This window comes from Pteropus medius, unplaced genomic scaffold (assembly GCF_902729225.1).
Source record: "Pteropus medius unplaced genomic scaffold, Ma_sr-lr_union100, whole genome shotgun sequence".
Lineage (NCBI taxonomy): Eukaryota > Metazoa > Chordata > Mammalia > Chiroptera > Pteropodidae > Pteropus > Pteropus medius.
Window position 1 is genome coordinate 15096083 of NW_024349797.1, and position 23383 is coordinate 15119465.

Here is a 23383-nt window from a genome sequence, read left to right on the forward strand (position 1 = left end):
AAAAAACCCAGGCTGTTAGACCCTAGACTTACATTTTTAACCACTGAGCAATGTCTTATCTCTAGACCCCTGAGGTGTGCTCTGAAAACTTGACAAACTCCGATCCCCTAGGTCCCCAAAAAGGTTTTCATTCCTGCCCATGACAAGAACTGATTGCCTAGATTTTGCTTTGATTATATGACTTTCTGTACTATCCTTTCAATAAATTTCCCTTTTTTATTGTAATTAGAGAGAATCACTTTCTATTACTTGCAACATAACAACAGCTGACATTTATAGTATTCACAAGTTGAGTACTTTTTTTTTAGATCTATCAATTCATTTCACCCTCACAATAACTCTATGAGGTAGGTATTAATTTTGTTCCCATTTCACAGGTGAAAAATCTCAGGCACAAAGAAGGTAAATAACTTGCCCAGGTCACACATTTGGGAGGTGGCAAACGCAAGACGTCTGGCTCCTGAGTCTGATTCTTGTATCTACCTTGCTACCAGCCTTCTCAAAAGAACTTCCATGACAAACGACACGGCCACGGTTTACGGCTCCCAGAACTGGGTTCTTCTGGACCAAGTGCCTAACCTGTCCTTGTGTTGTCAAAGCACTGTGCTATCCCTCCTGAGCTCTCCCGGGAGAGTGACTCTCATCTCTGAAGGACTGGCCACCTTCCGATCACTTGGGACCAAGTGCTCGGAGAGAGCACACAGAGGCTCAGCTTTTAGAACTGTACACACTACAGGATGGTTTGTAGGTCAGTATCTCACCCGGACGTCATGGGGGGCACATTTCTCTCTCTTCGGGAGCCGCGATGCAGTTTCGAAGTTGCTTCGAGAAACCCAAATGACTTCGACTTTAATTCCTACGAGGCTCCGAAAGCACACCTGCAGACCGGCCTCCTTCACCACCTGTCTCACCTGGCGGGACTGTGTTCCACTCAGACTCAGGAGCCAGGTGCTCTGATCCTACGGAATGGGCTCCAGTCAATAAAAGCCGAACAGCAGAGATGATCACCAGTTTATATTTTTCAAAAACCTTCAAGGAAAATCCTCCATATAAATGTCGACAAAAGAAATTTTCTATGTATTTAAAGTAAGAGAAGGGAATGGTAAACATATTAACATACAGCAATTTGAGTTATAATGGTATTTCTATAGCATGTTATCTAGTTTTTATATTAACACTTAAACACATTGTTCTAGGAATTGTCTAATAAAACTAAGAAATAAAGAGAAAATTATGATAATTGTAAGTTCACTCTGTTTCTTCTAATCAATTTTTGGCACTTATCCCACGGGTGGATGTTACGTATCTGAAACATAAAAACGATGAAAATCAATCCCCCTAGCACTACAGCGGTTGCGATGGCAATAAGCGTGTGTCCTGGGAATGGCAGCGGTACTTCGTCAACATAAATCTGCAACAGAAAAAGCACAGGCTTTACGCTTTCCGGATCTAGTCATTTAAAACGTTGAACTTTATATGACTCCACGTGGTGCAGACACTTAAATCATTTAGCAAGATTCTGCCCAGTCTTATAACGATATTCAGCATCCACAGAGCTTGGAAACAGTCTCCTGACCCCTTGATAAGTAGTAATATACACACAAGAGATAGGGGGAAAGGAATTCTATTTAGTAGCCTATGGCTTTATCCTATGCCTTTAATGGCAGAGGTCAACAGATAGAACACTCAGATGGCCGGAAGACGTTCTGCTTTCAGCTGCGGAGGAATGGGCCAGGTGCTGTGGGCACACGGTTAGGGAACGCCTAACTGCCTCAGCTAGTCGTGGAAGGCATTTTCTGAGCTGGATCTTGGAAAATAAGTGGGTTCACAGACAAGGGAGAGAAGGAGGGGTATTCTAGGTAGAGGGAATAAGCATGTGCTTCATTTGAAGCCATCATCTCTTTAGAAAATCCTCTATATAATGGCTGACATCAGGAAATTTCTGTGTATTCAAAATCTGCCCAAATAATTAGTGAAAACGAGTTCTTAGAGGAGAAATAGGATTATTGTCAGAGAGGCACAGGGGTCCCTTTTTCTCTGAGACTTCAGGCAAGGTTGGATGACATTTATGTTCGATGTAGAAGTGGAGGCAAACAGAGAATAAGGCAGTTAAAGCCCAGTGGCTTACATTTTCTCTGTGAAAGGGGAAGCAAGATCATCTTTTGAAGTAGAAGAAAGTTAAGATGAGTGGAAATAGGACCGTGGGGGATGTGGGAAAATGCTAAGGGCAATAAAAAGGATTAATAAGCGACAGTAGGTAATAGCTCCGTTAAAGGTACCCTCAGTGATCTAGGGAGGTATCTGTTTCCTTAGAAACAGTCTCCAAATGCTATCACTTCTTTTACATTTCCTTTCGGATCCATTCTTTCTATTCTACTTTCAATACTGTTATTATGAGCGATCTTACTCACTTGGTATGAATAAGCTATGATAATAGCCTCCTTTACAAGCTGTCAATCCATATTGACATAACAACATTGCCAGATTAATCTTTTAAATCTGTTATAAAATCTGTTATAAGCAGCCTGTTATAAAACACTTAAAAACAAAAACAAAAACAAAAACAAAACAAATGAGTTTGCTTTATTTGCAACTAAAAGAATCTCTACCATACACGACTGGTACCAGAAGTAGAGTGTTATAAATTTGAAAGGTAGATCTGGCCAAGTGGCTTGGAAAGTAGTGAGAAACCATTCTTTCCCATCTGAGAAGATAATTATCCTCATGGGAATGGATCAGCTGGTTTAACCATCTCTTATTTTACAGTAAGGCTCAGGTTATGTGTCCAATGGTACTGGAATTATTGGGATTCGATAGAAAAATGTTAGCTATGGCATGTGATATTCTACTTGTGGTCTTCCGTATGCCACTGCAATATAACAAAAATCTTTCTTTTAAGCTGGACTATCAGAGGAGATTGGATAATTAGTTTTGCTAAGAAAAATCCAGTCCGTGGCCAATGAGAGAGACAATTGTGTGCTACATGTAATTGTAAAAGTGCATTTTCTTTTCTATATTAAAGTTCAGGGGAGCCAGAGGGAACTATCCTTTGTAATCATAATTTTTTTCCCCCATCTCTCGGTTCTGCTTCCTCAGTGTTGGATAACTCCCCTCACAGCCCCTACAGCCCTCATGGCTGACAGCAGCTCCCGGGGCTACAAGCTTCCTTGTTCAATGTCATCAGTAAAGAGTGAGGCCATGTTCCGGCACTGTGAGGAAAATTCCTGTGACTCACTCCGATTGGGCTGCTGTAGGTCATGTGCCCATCTCTCAACACCGTTTTAAAAAAAAGTGTTTAATAGCTTTTCACTGCTGATAGGGATGTTCTAAAATTCTCATTCTGACATTCAAGGTCTTCCACAACCCTAACCTATCTACTTTCTTAGGTATAACCTTACATTCTGGCCAAATGGACATAAGCTATTCAAGAGAGGCTTTATTATGCTTTGCCATATCTGTGTCTTTGCCTCTGCTGTTCTGTCCACCCAGAATGCCTTCCTTATATATTTCTACCTAAATGAAATTTTAGTCACTTTACCAGACAATATAAAAAAAATCACTTGCTCAATTAAGCCAACCATTATCTTTTAACAGTATAAACCTTCATCACCTCTGAATTCTGTATTCTCCAGCTAAACTATCTCTAAAGTTCTTGAAAACAGTTTCCTTCAAATGTTTTCCTTCCAATCTTGACTATCTAACTACTCCTTGCCAGGTCTACAAACAAGGTTAAACTCCGGAATCCTGAAAGAGTATGTTCTAAACACACTGCTTCCTAACCTCTCTACTTTCTTAGGCAGAACCTTACATTCTGGCCAAATGGACATAAGCTATCATATCCATTTGTGTTGTGCTCATGCGCTGCTTGGGACTCGTGCTTGGCAATCTTCTTCCCCAGCTCTCTCCTCTGAGGGACATTCCCCACACTCTGCTCCCAGAGGCCCTTTTCCTAGTCCTCCGGGAAGAAAGCTGAGCTTCTGTGAGAATTTTAGCTCCCCGTATTATTGTGCTGTGACCTGAAACTGGGACTGCCTTTGAGACAAAGAGGTAAAAAAAAAAAAAAGAGAGAGATAAAAATACTGGGGATCTCCTCTCATGCTCTTCATAGGACAGGCGCCTCTTTTTCTAATTCCTCTACCTAGTGGGATGGATTTTCTCGCAGGGTCTTAGGTGTCTACACGGCTGTCACGGCCACCCAGTATAGCAGTTGTGCAGACCCATCACTGGGGCTGGCCTTGGGGCAGGGTCAGGATAGAAAAAGGAAAGCAGAAAGAGATTGATTTTGTTTTTGATAATGTGGTATCAGCATATGCCAATGAACGAGTCATCAGTCAATTTAATCAAATCCTTATTCCTGCCCACCCCCCACAGGCAGCAGATGTCATTATAAGAATAAGCAAAAATGTGTCATTGCACATCATGGGGTGATTGGGAGAGACTCGTTTTGGTTCCAAATTCTTTGGGATCTTGGTAGCTTTGGCAGCATTCAAGACTCTCCTATAACAATGCAAATAACCGAAGGGTGGATAACAGTGAAAATGAGGATGTACATGCATCTCTGTGGGAAGCCGGGGCTGAGAGGAAGGGCAATAAAAGTCAGAAAACCAAGCTAACCATGGGAGGTGGGAAGAAAACAAATGCAAATACAGGCACCTCCCAGCATCGGTCAGTCCTTCCCCCTGTCATGCGCCCTAACTGCATCATTACTGACAATGTCACCAGGAGGTCATTCTCTAGGATCCCGTCGCCAAGCCCTGTCCATCACACAAATTCTGCTGTTTTTTAAATCTTCAGTGTCTCTTGGACTGACGCTTGTCTCATGGAATTTCCCCAGCCACCACCCCTGTACCTGAAATTCTTCAACTAAGTTACAAAAACTGACTCCCGAAACAACGGACACTCTGAAGTGGAAAAGCTCGGAGCCCTGTGGAAGAAGCAGACCGATCATTAGCAGCAGCAACGGACGTTCCTTTAAGTGAAAATATACACTGGGGCCGCTCTCCTTATAGATGTTGCTTTTTAAAATTCCAATCCCCTAAAGGCTTGTGGGCACACACTTTATTTTTCAAAATAAAAATGGAGGGAGAAGGACAAGAGTTTGAAACAGAGGGATTCAATAGCCGATACTGTATTTTATATTTAGAATGAAGAAAGAGCAATATAAAACCCAGCGCGGCCTTGATGCATACTTTGGGCTAATCTACCCTCCAATTCGTGGTTTTGCTATATCTCCTTTTACTGGCTTTCTCAACAATTACCTACTTTGTAAATATTTTCATGTGTTCTTACGGGCAGCTGAAACCAAAAGACGTGTCTGTATATCTCCAGGTAAAGAATACTGAGCCCATTTTCCCCTGACTTTTGGAAACACCCTTTCTGCTCCAACTTAGCGGATAATGTATTCATCTTGCCTATCAGCTCAAAAAATAAGAGTTAAATTCGACTTTCAGAAAACTTTAGAAATATTAACATCAAGGGAAATGGAGGAAAAAGAAACACTCTCCATATACTTTAAAGATGCTATTTCTACCACTTATGGATATCTATACTTTAAAACTAAAACCGATCTTAGTTTAGATATGTAACTTTTATCTAAACTCAAAGCAGGGAAAACGCAAATGCTGACAACTTACTTTTATACTTAAGTTGAGGCCTGAAGGATTATACACCGGAGCATGAAGAATAGATTCTAAGTAGTTTTTCAACTTTTTTACATTTTCGGGTACGGTGTGTTCTAGAAGTACATAAAGCATATTTTAAGCACATTTATGCTATTTTCTCATTTTGTATAAAACTTGTTGCATACATCGAGGTACAAGGAAAGTTTCCGCTCCATAACATGACTCAGTTATCTCAGACTTTTAGCTCTGCTTGACTTTGTGGAAGATGTATTTAGGGGAGATTAGGCCTCATTACGTGACATTGCATCTTCTCGGGGGCATCATCAGGAAGGACGAGACCTCTGACCACCTTAGTTCAGGTTGACCTTTTCTTCCAGCTCCATGCTCATGATCAATCCTGACCTGCACATACTCTGTGTCTTTGGCAATGAGATAATTTTAGGACCACCTCAGTGATTGGTAAATTATTTTAAACGAGGTGGCGGAAAAGTTTCACGATAGGATCACCGAAATCTTTTCTAAAAAATGTGATCAGTTACCCCTGCCTTTCTTATAACTCTTTCTAAAACCATATGTGTCGTGTGAGGGTTAGAAATGACAGTGGTGTCGCGGAACATGGGATCTAAAGCGGGGAAAAAGGCTCTGATGGCAGCATTTGTCAATGCCTGTGGTGTAAATACTCTTCCCATGGCTAATTTCAAGCTACCAATGGTTTACCAACCAGGAAGCAAAATGCTTGAATGTTTAACAATCAGTAGTACTCAAAAGCCAGTAACAGCAGGTTCTAGGACACCACAGAAAATGGACATGTTAGTTAAAGCAAAGTATTGAGTAGTTTTCTTTACCGGATATTTTTCATTCCCATGGTGCATGTGTTCGGCAGAGTACGACTCACTGAATATCAAATGTCTGGATATTTGGTAATATATTAATGGCTGATTAAAATTTCATGTAATTCTGTATTTCTGCCTGTCTGCTTATCTAGCTATTGCCTTAAAGTATTTATATATAAACAAACACAAAATGTGCAACATTGTATATATTTGAGGTAAAATTAAATTGTGGTAAATTTCATTTTTCTTATTTGAAAATATTTCTGCACCTTTTCATTTTACCATAAAATCTTTAAGAACCATACTCATGTAATTAGAAGCTAGCTCCTGTAGAGTGTCTGGCAACACCATTTGTAACCTCCCCTGTAACTCTGCATAAGCTATGAAAGGAAACACTAGACCAACATGTAGCACAAATTCAATCAATCATATTTGCTACGAAACTACAAAATGGCTTTCAGATGTTTCACAGTTCAAATTCTTCAAAAATGCTTTTATGCCATAGAATCCAGGTCTCTGGAAGTAACGAAATAAGTGGGAGACAATAGAAGTAGAATGAACAGCAATGTGCCAACTGAGTCAAACTCTTTTCCAAAGGACGCCTGCCTATCTCTCATGCAGTTTTTGTAAACCATTTATCTAGGTGGTAACAACATTACATATAAGACAAAATAATTACAGAAGAAAGTGAGCCCTACTTAGTTCCCAGTTTTCCCTCCTATTCACTTCTGTCACGGTAACCAGATATGGGGTTTCCACTGGGATCTGTCCATCCTCACTATGAATTTCCAAAGAAACTGGATACTGCGTAACTGGAAACTTAAAACGAGGAACCTAAAATGCAAATTATGAGAATGAATATAGATTTGAAAAATTCAATACTAATTTGATTTCCGGTAGAGAATGAATAGACAGATTCTCAAGAGTTCAGCTATTCTAAATAAAATGTGCTTCTTAGGATTTCTGCCTTTTCAGGGTACGAAAAAAAAAAAAAAGAATCTGTCTTACAGAAGAATCAATGTGAACTCCAAAAGTAATATACAGACATTGTGGTAACAAAATTCATAATCTTCCATTGGCCTTTTTCCCAGGCGTTTACTATGAGGGCATGCCAGCTTTTTTGACTGACCCATATCCTATAAGGTAAAGCATGAACTGGGGCTCACCCGTATCCCTTGCCACCTCTCTCCCAGCCAGTCATGACCTTTCAGCCACACTCTTTAAACTCAGACTCTGGAGTCAGAATTCAAATCTAGCTCCATCATGTATTCCGATATGGTAATTTGGCAAATTACCTGGCTTCTCTGTGCCTCAAATGAAATGAGACAAATCATGGAGAAGGCTTAGAGCAGTGCTTAGTAGATAGTAAATGCTCAAGAAATATTGTAATTCTCAAGGGCGGGGGAGTTGTGGAGGTATATAATAACAACCTTTATCACTTATTAAATGTGACTCTAATGCCCAATGTATATCATGCTATATATAGTCTTACAAGGCCTTTGAAAGAGATCTACTTAAAAGTTATACCAAGTACATGCTCAACTTGACTAATGCAAACACCAACATTAACTTGATATACTTTTGAACGCTTTGAGACTAACAGAATGAAGCCATTCTCTGCACAAACACTTTATGCCATCTTCTGTTTCTGTCACTACTTCCAGACTGAGTTCTTGATTATAAGGATTTCAACTTCTATTATCCTAAAACTATATAACTATATATATATATATATATAAAAATAAAAAATACTAAAATTTTTTCCAACAAATCAATATTCATCATAATCTAGTGTAGTATTTGATGAGTTACAAATTATTTTCATATAGATGTGTGTGTGTATCTTTATAAGGACCTGTGAAATGGACGGGGCACTGCAGGTATTATCTTGTTTTATAGATGATGTTAATTAACTTGCCCGAGGACATTTAAATCCAGATCTTTTTAGCTCTGTGTCATAATAAGACATTATTTCTACGTCTTAGTTTTCATGTTTAACCAAAATGCACATCTCAAAATCTTATTCATATGAAAGTACTCTGTCTTCAGGTAATTAAAATCATCTTACCTTTTCTCTGCAATCTGAGAAAGCAACAGCATGAGAAAACTTCTGATCATTTGTGCAGTTACACTCCTCTCGAGTAGACACATTAGCACATTGTTTGAATTTACCAGATTTCTACAAATAGAATTAATATAGGTTGATTTGTGTTTGTGTGTGTGTGTGTAGCAGTATTTCTGCAAACTGAATAAATCTTCAATAAGCGTTTGTCCCTTGAATGAATAAAATCCCCCTAAAAGAGAAAAGAGTCCATTAATAATAAAGTAAAAGTACAGTATTTCTGAATTTTGTCTCCTTGCTTGGTAATTGGAACCTAAGCTGCTTGCCAGTTTATGTCGGGGTAGTGGATGGTTAACATGTGTGGGACCCAGAAAGCCTGTGGCACTCTGCATGCAGGATATTCTGGACTGCCAAGTCTCTGCTCTTGGCCCCTGCCAGGGGCATGAAAACAGACCTCAGAGGAACAGACTTGATATTATGAGCTATAGATGCCATGGAATCCTCTCCAAACCTACTATTTTATTCTTGTCTTTCCTCATAGCAGTCACTAACGTTATTTAAAATCTCCAGTAGAAATGCCCCTTTGTCATTCATTTTTTTACTCCATCACTCTTGCTACAGATTGCTTTATTTTATTACTTTTTCTTTTTTTCAAAGAACTGGCTTTGGATTTTGATAATCAACTCTATTTTTAAACATGTTATCCTTCTACTTTATTTTTAGGATTACCCCACCCACAGCTTCTTTTTAACTTCTATTTATTGAGAAAAAATTTACCATTTTAACAACTTTCAAGTGTACAATACAGTAGGTTTTATACAGTAGATTGAATAATATTATTCAATCATCACCACTAGCTAATTCCAACATGCCGAACACAAACCCCACAAGTAGTTACTCCCCATTGCCCACTCTCACACCCCATGTCTATTCATTCTACTTTCCATCTCTATGAATTTTTCTACTCTAGGCATTTCATATAAATGGAAGTATACACTATGTGGCCTTCTGCGCCTGGCTTCTTTCGCTTAGCATATTGTTTTCAAGGTTTATCCATATTGTAGCATATACTGTACTTCGTTTCTTTTCCTGGCTGAATAATGTTCCATTGTCAGGATAGAGCATATCCTGTTTATTCATTCATCAGTTAACAAACATTTGGTTGTTTCCCTTCTTTGCTGTTATGAATAATGTTGCTATGAAGTTTTCGTTTGAACATGCACATTCGATTCTTTCGGATATATATCTAGGAGGAGGTTGGACAGTAATTTTATGTGTTTAACTTTTTGAAGAACTGCCAAACTGTTTTCCACAACAGCGGTACCAACAATCTTCACATCCTCGTCCACACTTGTCATATTCTATTAAAAAAATTATTATAGCTATCTTAATGGGCGTAAAGTGGTATCTCATTGTGGTTTTCATTTGAATTTCCGTAATAACTAGTAATATCGAGCAAAGTCACCGAGCCCTTTGCCATATCTGTCCTCTGTGCCCGCATTTCCTCAGCCTGGAACGTGTTTTGTCTCCCTTTTCCCCGCATATTCCCCCCCTCCCTCTTCCTTTCCTCAGTTAACTCCTCCTCATCTTTCAGTCTGACTCTCTTGGACTAAGGTAGGCATCCCTGATCCACAGTCATACTTGGTGTTTCGCGTCTGTCTCTATTACTTGTCTATCTTAGACTTTAGGGGGTACAGAGGCCTCAACTGGGAGATATATATATTTTTTTTAATGCAGAGTTTAAGACTATACCCCATCGTTTCTGATTCAGCAGCGATGAAATGAGAATGAGAAAGCTGTGTTGCAGAACTATTTCCAGATAGTTCTGGTTCGGGGCCATGCTGTTAAGAAACACTGTACAAGAAGAGTCTATTTAGTTTGCAAAACTTTTTGTCTGATACTCGTTCTTCCCGTTAGAGTAAGGACCCATGAAGGTGTCATGTTTATCTTGTTCACTGCTGTGTCCTCTGAGAAAGTCTGTACAATACCCGATAACATTGGAAATACTGATATTAACATTTGTTGAATTTTAAAAGGTACATAAAAATTCTTATTTACTTAGGTGTAAATTAGATAGATATATTTCTTATTTAACGCCCAGGAAAATCTTGAGAAAAAGAAATAACTAAGGCTATGCATGTAAATATCGTAAAGACATATTTCAAGAGAGGAGCCTTGGATCTAGCGACACTACACGGTCTATCTTTGGAAGAAAACGGAATTGAAGATGAACTCAGTATTCTATTTGCTCATTGCCTGGAGCAGAGCTTCTTACTCGGAAATCCAAGATTCAACGAGAAGCCAAACTTCTTGTGCGCATGTGTGTGTGCGTGTGTGTGACAACATGTGTGTAAATATGTATTACTAGTTTATTCAATCACTTTAAAGCACTCTCTATATCAGATACTGTTCTGGGTACTAGAGATACAGTAGAGAAAAAATAGATTTAAAAAAAAAACCCTGCCTATGTAGCTTATCTTTTTTATGAAACAATAAATAAAAGAGTAAAATGCGTATAATTGTATTAAGTATAATGAAGGAAAATAAGGAAGAGAAAGAGGACAGGAAGTGGGTAACAATAGAGTTGGGAATTACAATTCTAAATAGAGAGGTAAATGGAGGATGTTATAAACCATTGTAAGAATTTGGCTTTTAGTCTGAAGGAGATGGGAAGACAATGGAGAGTGCTGAACAAAAGAAACAATTTTATGTCCCTGTAGGTGTGTGCATGCTCATGAATGGATACAAATGTCTGCACATGGATACAGGCAGGTAGGTGTGGTTTTCTGGAGAGAGATTCTACAGGTACCTGTGAGGTTCCTTGAGATGTCACCCCAAATGTACTTTTCCTCTGAGGACTGTTGAACTTAATGGTTACACTCTGAACCTAGCGGCTACACTCTGTTCTCTCCACCTTGCTCACTTCACACTCCAGAGAGGCAGAGTACTGCTGGCATTGGGTTATTTTCCAGGCAGAACCTTGGCAGGAGTTTAAAGGTGCCTGTGTTGGAGCAGATGCTCTTCTTTCTCATTGGGCACCGTTTCTTTCACAGGATTAAAGATGCAAGATGGGTCTGGGGGCTCTTCTCATTTGATAAAAGATGCTTTCATCCCAATTATCCCCTTTGAAATCCAAATGGGAGCCAGGGAGAGGTCCGGGGGAAAGGTCTAGTTAGACTTCTTGATCCCAAAACCCCATTCAGAAGCATCAGTAAGAGGAGAGGGGACTCAAATAGTAGTAGGAGAACCAGGTAGCAGTAGTAGTAGTCATCATTGTCATCATTACTCATTACCATCACCGCTATCACCAACATCATCACCATCATCATCGGTATCATCAGCATCGCCACCGTCACCATCATCATCATCTTCATCACCATCATTGTAATCACCTTCACTGTCATCATTGCCAACATATCAGGGTTGTACTGAATGCACCTTATCATTTAGTCCTTGCAGCTACGTCCATCTATAATTGTACTAAATGATTTCTTAAATTCACATAAATACTAGTTTATCTGTAGAAATATTATTTACCTTTGACTTGTGAAATAGGTTTCTTGGTATGGGTTTGCTGGGATCTGCATGATAAAAATTATCCGTAAGGGGAATGGCAATTCCCATATTTGATGGAGGCCTGTAGTTTACCTGCAAGTCATAAAGCAAAGAAAATGTATAATTCATTATTATTTACTATGTCTTCGATTTAAATGTCTTGATTTTCCAGAAAAGCATTCAAAGCAAATATTTTGGTTTTAGCTCCAGGTATTAAAATAAATTTCCAGTCACCTTGTGTTCCCTACTCAGTATTTTCTGGGATTTCAACAACCACAACCCAGAGTAATATAACGTGGAGCTTGTAAATAAGTGAAAAACTTTTTACGACCTAAAATAGTTGCCATAAAGTTAATGAAATAAAGATTAAATATCATATAAAGAGACCTAGAGATGTATTTAATAAATAATTCAAGTGTGGTTATTTGCTTTTGTGTCACAAGGAAAATTATAATAAATTAGCAGAGTAATAATTTATATTAAAAAGAGTCACAAATAAGGGCCAATAACTTCATACACTGCAAAAACACAAGGATTAAGCCACTATAATATAGCCTAAATTATGTTAACAATGATGAGACTAAGTTACAAAGAAAAATCATTATTTCGGAAAGGTTTACATTTTAGAAAAAATCATCACACCCTCAAAAGATGCGAGGACTGAAAAACAACTAGAGTGTTTTGAGCATCTCGAGAAAGAAATGCTGGGACTGACTGGCTAGCTAATCCCACAAAAGTAATAACAATATCACTGGTACCCTTAAAACAATCTGCTTAGGTTATTTTACCGGCAAAGTTTTGATCATATTAAAACCCTGGCTGTCTGTGTGAACTCCGCTGATCCAGTCTTCCGGTGGGATAAATTTACTAGGAATATGATGCATAGATTTGAGATAACTACAGCTGCTTTTCAATGTTGGCACGAATGTTGTAACAAAGCAGTCAGTCGATGCTCCCCAGACAACAAATGCCAGTGAAGTCGAACCCTGGAAATATCCAAATAAATGAAGACTATTTAAAGTAGCTGTTATGCATAGGAAATATAGTCAATAAGATTGTAATAACTATGTAAAATGCCAGGTAGGTACTAGACTAATTGGGAGGGGGGAAAAGCACTTCATAAATTACATAAATTTAATTATCTAACCACTATGCTGTACACCTGAAATGAATATAAGATAATATTGAATGTCAACTCTAATTGAAATAATAAAAATTAAAAATAATAATGTAGCTGTTGTAGGATGCACTGTGTCCACTCAGAATTCATACATGGATGTCTTAACCCCTAGTATCTTAGAATGTGAATGCATTTAGAGATAAGGCCTTTAAAGAGGTAACTAAATTAAAATGAGGTCACTAAGACAGGCCCTAATTCAATGGGAGGGATGTCTTTGTAACAAGAGGAAATTGGAATAGAGACACACACAGAGGGAAGGTGATGTGAAGACAACAGGAAAAACACGGCCATCTATAAACCGAGGAAAGAGTCATCTGAAAAAAACAACCCTACCGACACCTTGATCTTGGACTTCTAGACTCTAGCACTGTGAGAAAATACATTTCTGTTGTTTAAGCCACTCAGAATACAGAAAAAGAAAAGAAATAGAAATAGACCGATAATAGAAAATAGAGCTAGAGTGATGTTTGGCATAAAGATCTGTTTGAGAATAAATCATAACAGAAAATACGTTCTTCTCCAGGAAGAAACACATTTCAATCTAATTGAATGTGGACAACATTTGGAAATGAGCAAGAGTCAAGAAGGACTTGTTAAATAAATACCATAGTTACATTCAGCTCACACTGACGAGCGAGCACCCGAACATTTGCTTCGATGATATGAATGATATAACTTCTACTGGCCATTTATTTTGAAGAGAAGTTATTCACTTAGCATTCACTGTATTTCACAAAGATATGTTTTTAGTAGGACTGTATGAACAATAGATGTATTTGAACCTTGAACAATATTAAACATTCAACAAAATTTGATCAATTCTGTTTGAAATTTTAAAGTAATTTTGAAATTTTAAAAATGTGGAAATACAAATAACTAAGGGGTATAGTAGACGCTGGTAGTGGTAGTTTTACTCCAATCCTCATATTCAGTAGCCACTAAAAATAATATACTTTTCACGAATTTTTGCCAAGGCTCATTGAATCAGTATCCAAGCAGGGTTATAATATTAAAAGAAATTGGGGGCCATGGAGTGTGGGGATGGGGAGTACTGTTAAATAAGAGACAAGGAAGCCAACAGAAAAAGCCAAAATGTTTGCTATTCTGTAACCTGAGTAACCAAATTTCCACAGTTCAATGGCAGGGGAGGAAAATGGAATAGTACCTTTCAATCAGGAGAGACTTAATGTCAGAATATAAACAAAATTAAATAGGGAAGATAAAATAAAATAGCAAAATCTTGACTGTTGTTTAAGTGTAATAGATATATGGAAATTCTACTTTTACATATGTCTGAAAGTTTTCATGATAAAAAAAATTAGAATATGTCGAAAAGTATTTATTGACTTGAGGGGATTAAAACATATAGTTAAGAGGAAGGAGCAAATTTTTAAAAGTGTATGAACAATGCCCTCTTTAAACCAAGTTTTAGGAAAATACTTTGAGTTCATAGTGATCGAGCATTTTCTATGTGCTAGACAATGTTTTAGATGCCCTACTTGAATGGTCACATTTAATTTTCAAAACAACCTCATGAGGTAGGTTTTATTATTTTCATCTCCATTTTATAGACGAGGAAACTTAGCCACAGTAAAGTAACATTCGCCAGAAATGAGATCTAACTCAGGTCATCTTTTCCAGAGCTCACTCTGTTAATCTTTTCTGTACCACTACGCTGCCTTTTTGGAATAGCCTGCAATGTTAAAAGTACTTAGTCATCTTTGATAGGTAGGATTATGTGTAATTTTTCCTTTTTTCCTTAGCCTTTATTCTAAATTTTCTATAATTCATAGACTGTTTTAATAATTAAGAAAAATCTTACCTGTTGGAAAGCTGTGCTAGCCGCAGAAACTTCCATTAGATAACTATACGTGTCATCAAAAGAGCCTTTAGCTTTTACCTCCAACAAAGTTGGGTTTCCAACAATTACCTTCAGTAGTGGTATTTCAAGTGTTCGAACACCTACAGAAACAAGGCCAAAGGTTAATATTAGACCACAAAGATTTTAAGCAATTTAATAATGATTGGCTAATCTGGATTCTAGAACAGCTATAGAATCTAGCATGAAGGCTGCATAATGGCTGCAAAAATATAGTTAGAAATTTATACAGATTTAACTTTAATAGTTTTAGAAAAACTGAACTTCGCAAAAATTTTCTCCTATTTTCTCACAGAAATATTGCTGCCCTCCACCCCTTATTCCTCGGCCAGGTTATCAAATGCATATAAAGGTCACATGGTTATACTGGTCTCAGTGAGCTGGATAACTAACTCAGTAGGGAAGCGGAAGGGTCCATGCTCAATTTAAAGGACTGTCCGTTGATTGCTACCAAGAGAAAACTCTGAGGCAATTAACAAGACATGTCACCAGGGAAATTTCTGCCTGCAGGACACCTGTTTGCATGTTTCTCCGTACTGAGAAATTTAATGGAAATAAAGTGATTTGAAAGAGCATGTAGTCCAGCTGCCATCTTTACCAACAGGTAAATCAGAGATGAGAAGTAGTAAATGATTTATTTTCCTGAAGTCTCACCTGCAGCAGTTCTCCCTACGTCAAAGTGATCTTGGCCAATGCTTCCTAAACTGTAACTGGGGATTTTGTTAAAATGCAGGTTCCGATTTAGCGGGTCTGAGTGGGGGTGGGGCTGCTATTCCACATTCCCTCCCCACAAGCTTTACTGAGGTATAACTGACAAATAAAATTGTATATTTTAAAGTGTATAATGTGATGATTTGATAGATGTATACATTGTGAAATGGTTACCACAATTAAGTTAATTAATACATCCCCCGCCTCACCTAGTTACCCATTTGTGTGTGTTTGTGTGATGAGAATGCTTAAGATCTATTCTCAGCAAATTTAAAGTATATGATACAGTATTATTACAGTCCACCATACTGTGTATCCCCAGAACTTATTCATTTTATAAGTAGAAGTTTGTACCCTTTGACTAGGATCTGCTTATTTTCCCCCACCCCAGTCCCAGCCCCTCTACTTCTATGAGTTAGACTTTTTTTTAGATCCTACATGAGCGAGATCATGCAGTATTTGTCTTTCTTTGTTTCCTTATTTCACTTGGCACAATGTCCTCCAGGTCCATCCATGTTGTTGCGAGTGGTAGGATTTCCTTCTCTTTGTGGCTGAATAATATTCCATTGTGTATATGTACTGCATTTACTTTATCCATCTGTCTGCAGACACTTATTTACATGTCTCGGCTTTTGCAAACAATGCCGCAGTGAACACAGGAGTGCAGATCTCTCCTCCAGATACTGATTTCGTTTCCTTCAGCCGTATGCCAGAAGTGGGATTACTGGATCACTAGACAGTTCTATTTTTAATTTTTTGAGGAAGCTCCATACTGTCTTCCGCAGTGGCTGAATCAGTTTACGTCCCTACCAACAGTGCACAAGTGTTCCCTTTTTGCCATACCCTCACCAGCACTTATCACTTGTCTCTTTGATAACAGCCATTCTAACAGCTGTGAAGTGATATCTCATTGTGGTTTTGGTTTGCATTTCTCTGATGGCTAGAAATGTTGAAAACCTTTTTATGTATCTGTTGGCTATTTGTGTCTTCTTTGGAAAAATGTCTATTTAGGTCCTCTGCCCATTTTTAATTGAATCATTTGTGGTTTTTTGCTATTTAGTTGTATGAGTTCCTTACATTTTTTTAGATATTAATCCCTTATCAGATACATGTTTTGCAAATATTTTCTCCCATTCTGTAGCTTGCTATTCATTTTGTCGATTGTTTTTGTTTGTTGTGTAGGACTGAACCCTTATCCTGTGAAATCTGCTGCTATCTCTGGATAGACAGTGAGAGAACTGAGTCAAATTGTAGGATAGCCCACTGGAGTCAGCCGCGTTCTTTGCGGTGTGGGAAATACTCCCCTCATGGAAATTGAGTCTAAGAACCCTCTTTACCTGAATTTATGCATTACAAGAATTAATGTCGTTAAAATGTCCCATATTACCTAAAGCTACCGATTCAATGAAATCCCTATCAAAATTCCAAAGGGGTTTTTCAGAAAAACAAACAAACAAACACTCTAAAATTCATATGGAACCACAAAAGACTGCATTTCTAATAAGTACCCAGGTGATGCTGATGTGGCTGGTCCAGGGACATCCTTTTAGTAGCATGGACAAGGCTTTTCTTCACAATAAGGCAACTGAGTTGATTTGCCAATTACTAGTTGGTACCATCAAATTCAATGGGTAAAACTGATTGCACCATTTAACAACTAATTTGCTATATTTTAAAGGTAAAGTAATGAGAACATGTGGGATTCGAGCCAGAATATAAAAAAATAACAAAGGAACAGAATTTAAAATTCTAGAAATAGTAAAAACAATAGCTGAATTGTATACTAAGATAAAATTGTATTTTGAAATCAGTGAAAAACACAGTATTCAGTAAGTGATGTTGAAACAATTAGCTAACCACCTACAACACACCAAAACAAAATCTAGATAAATTAACGAGTTAAATGAAAAGTTAAAACCATAAAATTAAAACTCTAAAATTATTTGAAGGAAATGTAATCAATGAGAAAGAATTCTAAGGGTTTCAAAAAGAAGTTTTTCAGGATATTTAGTATGATGGAAATAGATGTCTTCCAATTTTTTTCAAAGACTATAGTTTTCATTTATACGCTGTCTTTGGTTCTGTTTTTCAAATAAGCCTCTTTTAAAAATAGTGTTTTGTCCTTTTATTATGGTTCGTATATCTTCTTTAATCTCTTTAAGAGTTTAACGTATGCTTATTTTATAGTCTTTTTGATTTTTCTATTATCTCAAGGTCTTGGAGATGAAATTTTTCTATTTCCAATGCCCATTGACCCTCCCTAATATTGGGTCATTTCCTTACATAGTTTAAAAAATCCTTTCCACAATTCATGCTCAGTGAAGACTGATTTTTCTCATGGAAGTCCATGTTACCTGGGTTATGAAAATATTCTTACAGAGGATTTTGTGTTGGCTTATTATGCTGGTGCCCAGGGGTTACAATTATTTCTCAGTTTAAGATTCCCGCATATGGTGGGTGGTCTTTGGTGTTACAAGGACTTGGAGTCTGGGTTTTTTACAGGAGAATTTTTTCTCCACTTGAGCCCCATGGAGATGATAATCTCCCTAACTTCTCTTTTGGGGATTAGTCTGTAGAGTTTTCTTAATCCTCTCTTTGTGGTTTAATGGTATCAGCTTTATTAATGGTCTCAGTTCCAATTTCCTATCACAAAGTTGGAAGGCCACAAGCCACATCTTCTGCTAAGGTTTGGGCATTAAAATCCATCCCACTGCCTAAATAGCCTATATCTGAGCCTCGCATCCTTCAGGGAGCCACATATATTAGCTAACGTTTTGGCTTTGAGCTCCCTCTTCACTTCTGGTAACAGGATTTTCTTCTCTTTCCCTCCCTTCCTTCTATCATTTTTCTCCTCTCTTTCTAGCTCAGTTATTTACTAATTTTTTTGTTTTATTCTTTTCTAGTATGCCATTTCTCCATCATCATTATTATTAAGTTTTGTTATTACTTTTCTAATAAATCAATACCTGGAAAAATAGAAAAAAGTATAGAATTTTATTTGAAAGCCACTGTTTGGCTTTAAAAATCACTTAAAATAATCAATTTCAAGGTAATTAAAAGGTTTTCTTTTTGGAGGAAAGCAAAATTCTAAACTAAAATCCAGTGGAAAGTTGGGCTGCTAACTTAATCTCATTTTTCTTATTTATTAAATTAGGATTATAGCCTAGCCTTTTAAAGTTATTATAAACATTAAATCAAAAATGTATAAAAATTATTTAATTCAGAGCTTCACACATAGTAAATGCTCAGTAATTAGAAGCTAATACTGTTATTAGTAGAATGCTTGCTACTATGGAAACCAAAGATAAAGGAAATATCAAAGAATATATCTCACATTTAAGGAAAGCAAAAACATCTCCTTTTGATGTTTCCCAATAAAAATAAACTTACCTTTTGTATCAGGTATGACCTCAACTTTTAAAGTCTGAGATTTCCCCAGATCAACGTATTTCAGGACATTGAGGGATCGTAAATCATCATGTTGCTGAAACCAATAATTACATGGCTTTTCATAAATAGACCATGTTTGTCCATTCCTTTGCCCAAAGTTATATAAGAACCAAGTGTCTTTTACAAAAATCATATTCTCAGGTGCTCTTATAGGCATCGTAGCGATAGCTAACGCATTTTGATCATCTATAATTCTTGTGATTAGGAAGCTGCTATAACCAGGAATCACCACAGTCTTCTCTATATCCGAATCTTGAAATGAGGAAACAACTCCTGGAGCTAAAACAGAAATGATTTGATACACAATAAAACAGTTAATGTTCTCCAAGCATACCAGTGGACAAAACTGACAAACACACAATTTGAGTTTTTAAACTATGATAGAACACATTTGCCAGATTTCAGGCTATCATTCAAATTATTTTATAGAACATGTTTTATAAATATGTCAAGCACAAACTTATACTTCACCCTTTCCTGTGAAACAAATTCTATAAAATTCTCAGCAGAAAAAAAAAATTCGTGTAAGTCTAAGCAATTATAAGAAAACTGACTTTCTTACTATAAATCTTCCAAGAGCCTTAATAACCTAGAATCTTTATTGTGATTCTAGTGATTCTATAAGAGAAGGATAATAGAACCAGTGTTCCCCCAGTATCTGAAGGTCTGCCTATTACACAGGTGTTCAATCAATATTTGTTGAATGGATGAATCATTGATTGTTTAAGGAGAGCATGAAGATTTAGAAGAAAAGGGGTTCTAGGGCAGGACCGTAGGAACCCCGTCATGTAAGGAATGGAAGGGAAAAAGATTCCACAAAACAGACAAAGAAGAAATGACTGGAGAAAAGCCATCAAAGAGAATATGAGGGAAGCCAAAAGCAGCTTTTTGAAAGAGAGGGAGGGCATCATTACCAAATGTTTCTTTTAATCAAATGTTTTTGATAGGTCATGGAACATATCAACAACAATCTTTGCCTCATTTCGAAAAAATAAACAGAAGTAGTAGGAAGAGAACCTCATAATTCCCTTTATTAAGCACACATACTCTAGCTTCTTCCATTTTAGACAAAACAACAAAAATTCTTTCCTACTTTCCCTCCAAATGCCACATAATCTCTCTCTTCCCCCTTGAGTGAAATTCCTTGAGTTGCCTTTGTTCATTATCTTTACTTCCTCTCCTCTCATAAGTTTTTGAATCGAATCCAATCAGCCTTGGTCTACACTACTTCACCCAACAACAGCTTTCGTCAAGGGTACCGATGACTCACACAGCCCCGCTGGCCCGTTTTCCTTTCTCATCTTACCCGACCTGTCGAAAGCATCTAACGCAGGAGCACCTCCTCCTTCTTCAAACGTTTTCACTCAGTTCTCCTCAGAGTAGACCACCTATTCTCCTTCGCTGATTCTTTCCCATGTCCTGGACCACTAACTGTGGGAATGCCAGGGATTACACCTCAGACCTTTTCCTTTCTATATCCACATTCGTTTTCCTGGTGATCTCGTCCGGTCTCATAGTATTAACTATCATATATATGCTGACTGCTCAAATTTCTCTCTCCAGTCCAGATGTGTACTGAACTCCAGATTTGTCTTTGCAAATATCCATCTTATTTCTCCACTTAGATGAGTAACAGTCATCTTAAATTTAATGTGATCTCTCACCTGATTATTGTAATAGCTTCCCGATTTCTCTGCTTTCTCTCTTACCCACTCTCCATCACCTGTCCAGTTTATTTCTCGACACATCAGCCAAAATGATCTTGTTAAAACCTAAAGCCGATCATGTCACTTTCTGCTCAAAACCCTCCGAAGGCATCCCATTTACTTAGAGTAAAACCCAGATTCTTATAATGAACTACACTAGCTTTTATGTATTTATCATGTAACTTTGAAATAGAAATATCCTACATAACAGTGATTTAAAATTATTTTATTATGGAGGACAAAACCTGTAGAGACTTCCTATTTTTTAAAATTCTGCTGAATGTTGTTTAATACAAAAATAACATCATAGGAATAAATGATAGCTACTATTATTGATGAAATATCGATGAAGTTATAGCTAGGTTTTTATTATATTAGAAATAAAAAATTCCTTCAGAAACCTGAGAAAATGCAGACAGACTTCTGTAGATTGCCAACTGGACTAAATTTTGAAATCTACTATTCTATAAATGAGCATGAACAGTCTTCTCAAAAGATAATTTTTCATTTTTACTAGCCATAAGAGATATATTATTATACTTACGTTGCAGTTGAAGAGTAAGTTTATAGAAATTTCCATCTGGATTAATGGAAAGGGAACTAGACAAACAAGGACTCTCATTCACATTTTCTATTCCAAAAGGGTCTATTACTTCTGCAATAACCGAGGACAAAAATCCCTTAGGAGTGTCATGTTGCAATATCTTTCTTATGTAAGCTGTTCCAGTTTTCCTAAACAAACCAACACACATTAAGGAATCTGGATAAAATTGTGGCTTAAATAAGCAGGAAAAGAAAAGGAATGCTGCCCAGAGGGACTGCCTGAAGGGAGCAGGGTGGCAGACTTCCAGAGCCCTGGAGATGTGTTGGGGGCACTTGTCACAGTTAGAAGAGTGGCATTGCTTCCTGCAAAGGGTTCCATCAGGAAGACCTCTCTTGCCACTCCCCCCACACCCACTTTTTTTAACTTCTCTTCTTTCACCCAAACTCCAGAAGGGCTATAAATCATAAGCTATGAGGGAGGAGGATATGAACTAGAAAATAATAAGAATGAGAAACACTTTACCTCCCCGCACTCCAGGCTTCCCAGTTTGGGTCAAGTTCCAAATAGAGTTTGGGAAACAAATTTAAATTGGATAAGAGTTTGCAGTTTTTTAAAACACAAGACAGGAATGGAGCCATGTGATTATTAAGTTATATGATTATTACTTTTTCAAGCCGATAAAATACTTATTTACTTTCTAAGAGGAAAGCTATGGGAATTGCCTGATACTTTGCTTAGAGGTAGAAAGAAAATAAATTCACAAAGGGGATTTGAAGAGACACAGTAGGAAGAAAACTAAGGTTGGATTCTCCAGCTTATTCAGTAGACAAATTACACATAAATCAATCCAGTTACTCACTCACCTAATTAGAAATCTTCAGTGCTTCTCTCTCTCTTGGAATAACAACCAAATTCCTTACTGGGACTTAAGAAGCCCTGCCGGACCTAGCTGCACTCTCTTGAATGACTTTCCTCCTTTGATCATGACACTGAAGTCACTCTGGTTTTCCTTGGGTTTCTCAAACACACCTCATGCACCTTTTGACCTGGGGGCCTTTTTTTTACATGCTGTTCTCTCAGTCTGGAATCTTCCTTCATTCTCATCCTTCCAATCTCATCGTAAGTCTCTGAGAAACCTTTCAAGATCCTCCAAACAAAGGCTTAACCCCTCAGGAAAATACTCTCTCAATGCTCCATACTTTTTTATTGTAGACTTATATCAACTGTATTTACAATCTTGTCTACCTCCTGTGCTAGGGTGCGAGTTCAAGGCCTGTCTTCCTCACCACTGTATCATAGCACCAACCACAGTGTCTCGTATATGTAAGTGCTAAGTAATTATTTGTGGAAGAGATGAATGAATGACTCATTGTGATTTACCCCTGACTAGATATCTGCCTTTGACCTACTGCTGACCTCATAACTTTGGGCTCCCAAATCCTTGACCTGCCCGGCTGAAGTTCCACGCGCCTCTGGTTCTCCGATCCTGGCTCTTTGTTTGCAATTCCTGCCTTGGAAATACCTATTCTATACAGGTAGAGCAAAGTTACTGCATCTGATCACAAAATGTGTAGGTCTGGTTTTCAAATATGCTGGTTCTTAAGAGAATTTTCACATGCTTTTAAAAACAATTATGTTATAAGAAATTAATATTAACATGGAGATGGCATGAATATGTTAATTTTTAAAAAAGTGATTCTGTCCATTTCCTACAAGGAGATACCTATAGTATAAACATGAACTAACTGACCTGGAATGTCACACATACAAAAACCATTGAAAACAAAAAAGTTCTAGAGATCATGGATACTTTTCTTAGAGATAGAAAGTTCTATAATTCTC

General features: G+C 37.5%; 1 protein-coding gene across 1 annotated transcript in view; it reads right to left on the reverse strand.

Annotated features, from left to right (window-relative positions):
- Window positions 1-999: 999 nt before the first annotated feature.
- The window catches only part of CATSPERB (catsper channel auxiliary subunit beta), a 91578-nt gene continuing 69194 nt past the window's right edge, over window positions 1000-23383 (reverse strand). Inside the window, exons 19-28 of the mRNA XM_039884031.1 lie at window positions 21542-21729; window positions 19232-19570; window positions 15074-15213; window positions 12860-13057; window positions 12054-12164; window positions 8523-8633; window positions 7153-7288; window positions 5634-5734; window positions 4850-4924; window positions 1000-1411 (exon numbers count right to left, since the gene is read on the reverse strand). Of these exons, the coding sequence (XP_039739965.1) occupies window positions 1232-1411; window positions 4850-4924; window positions 5634-5734; window positions 7153-7288; window positions 8523-8633; window positions 12054-12164; window positions 12860-13057; window positions 15074-15213; window positions 19232-19570; window positions 21542-21729 (1579 nt within the window). The 3' untranslated portion in view covers window positions 1000-1231. The remainder of the gene's footprint in view (window positions 1412-4849; window positions 4925-5633; window positions 5735-7152; window positions 7289-8522; window positions 8634-12053; window positions 12165-12859; window positions 13058-15073; window positions 15214-19231; window positions 19571-21541; window positions 21730-23383) is intronic.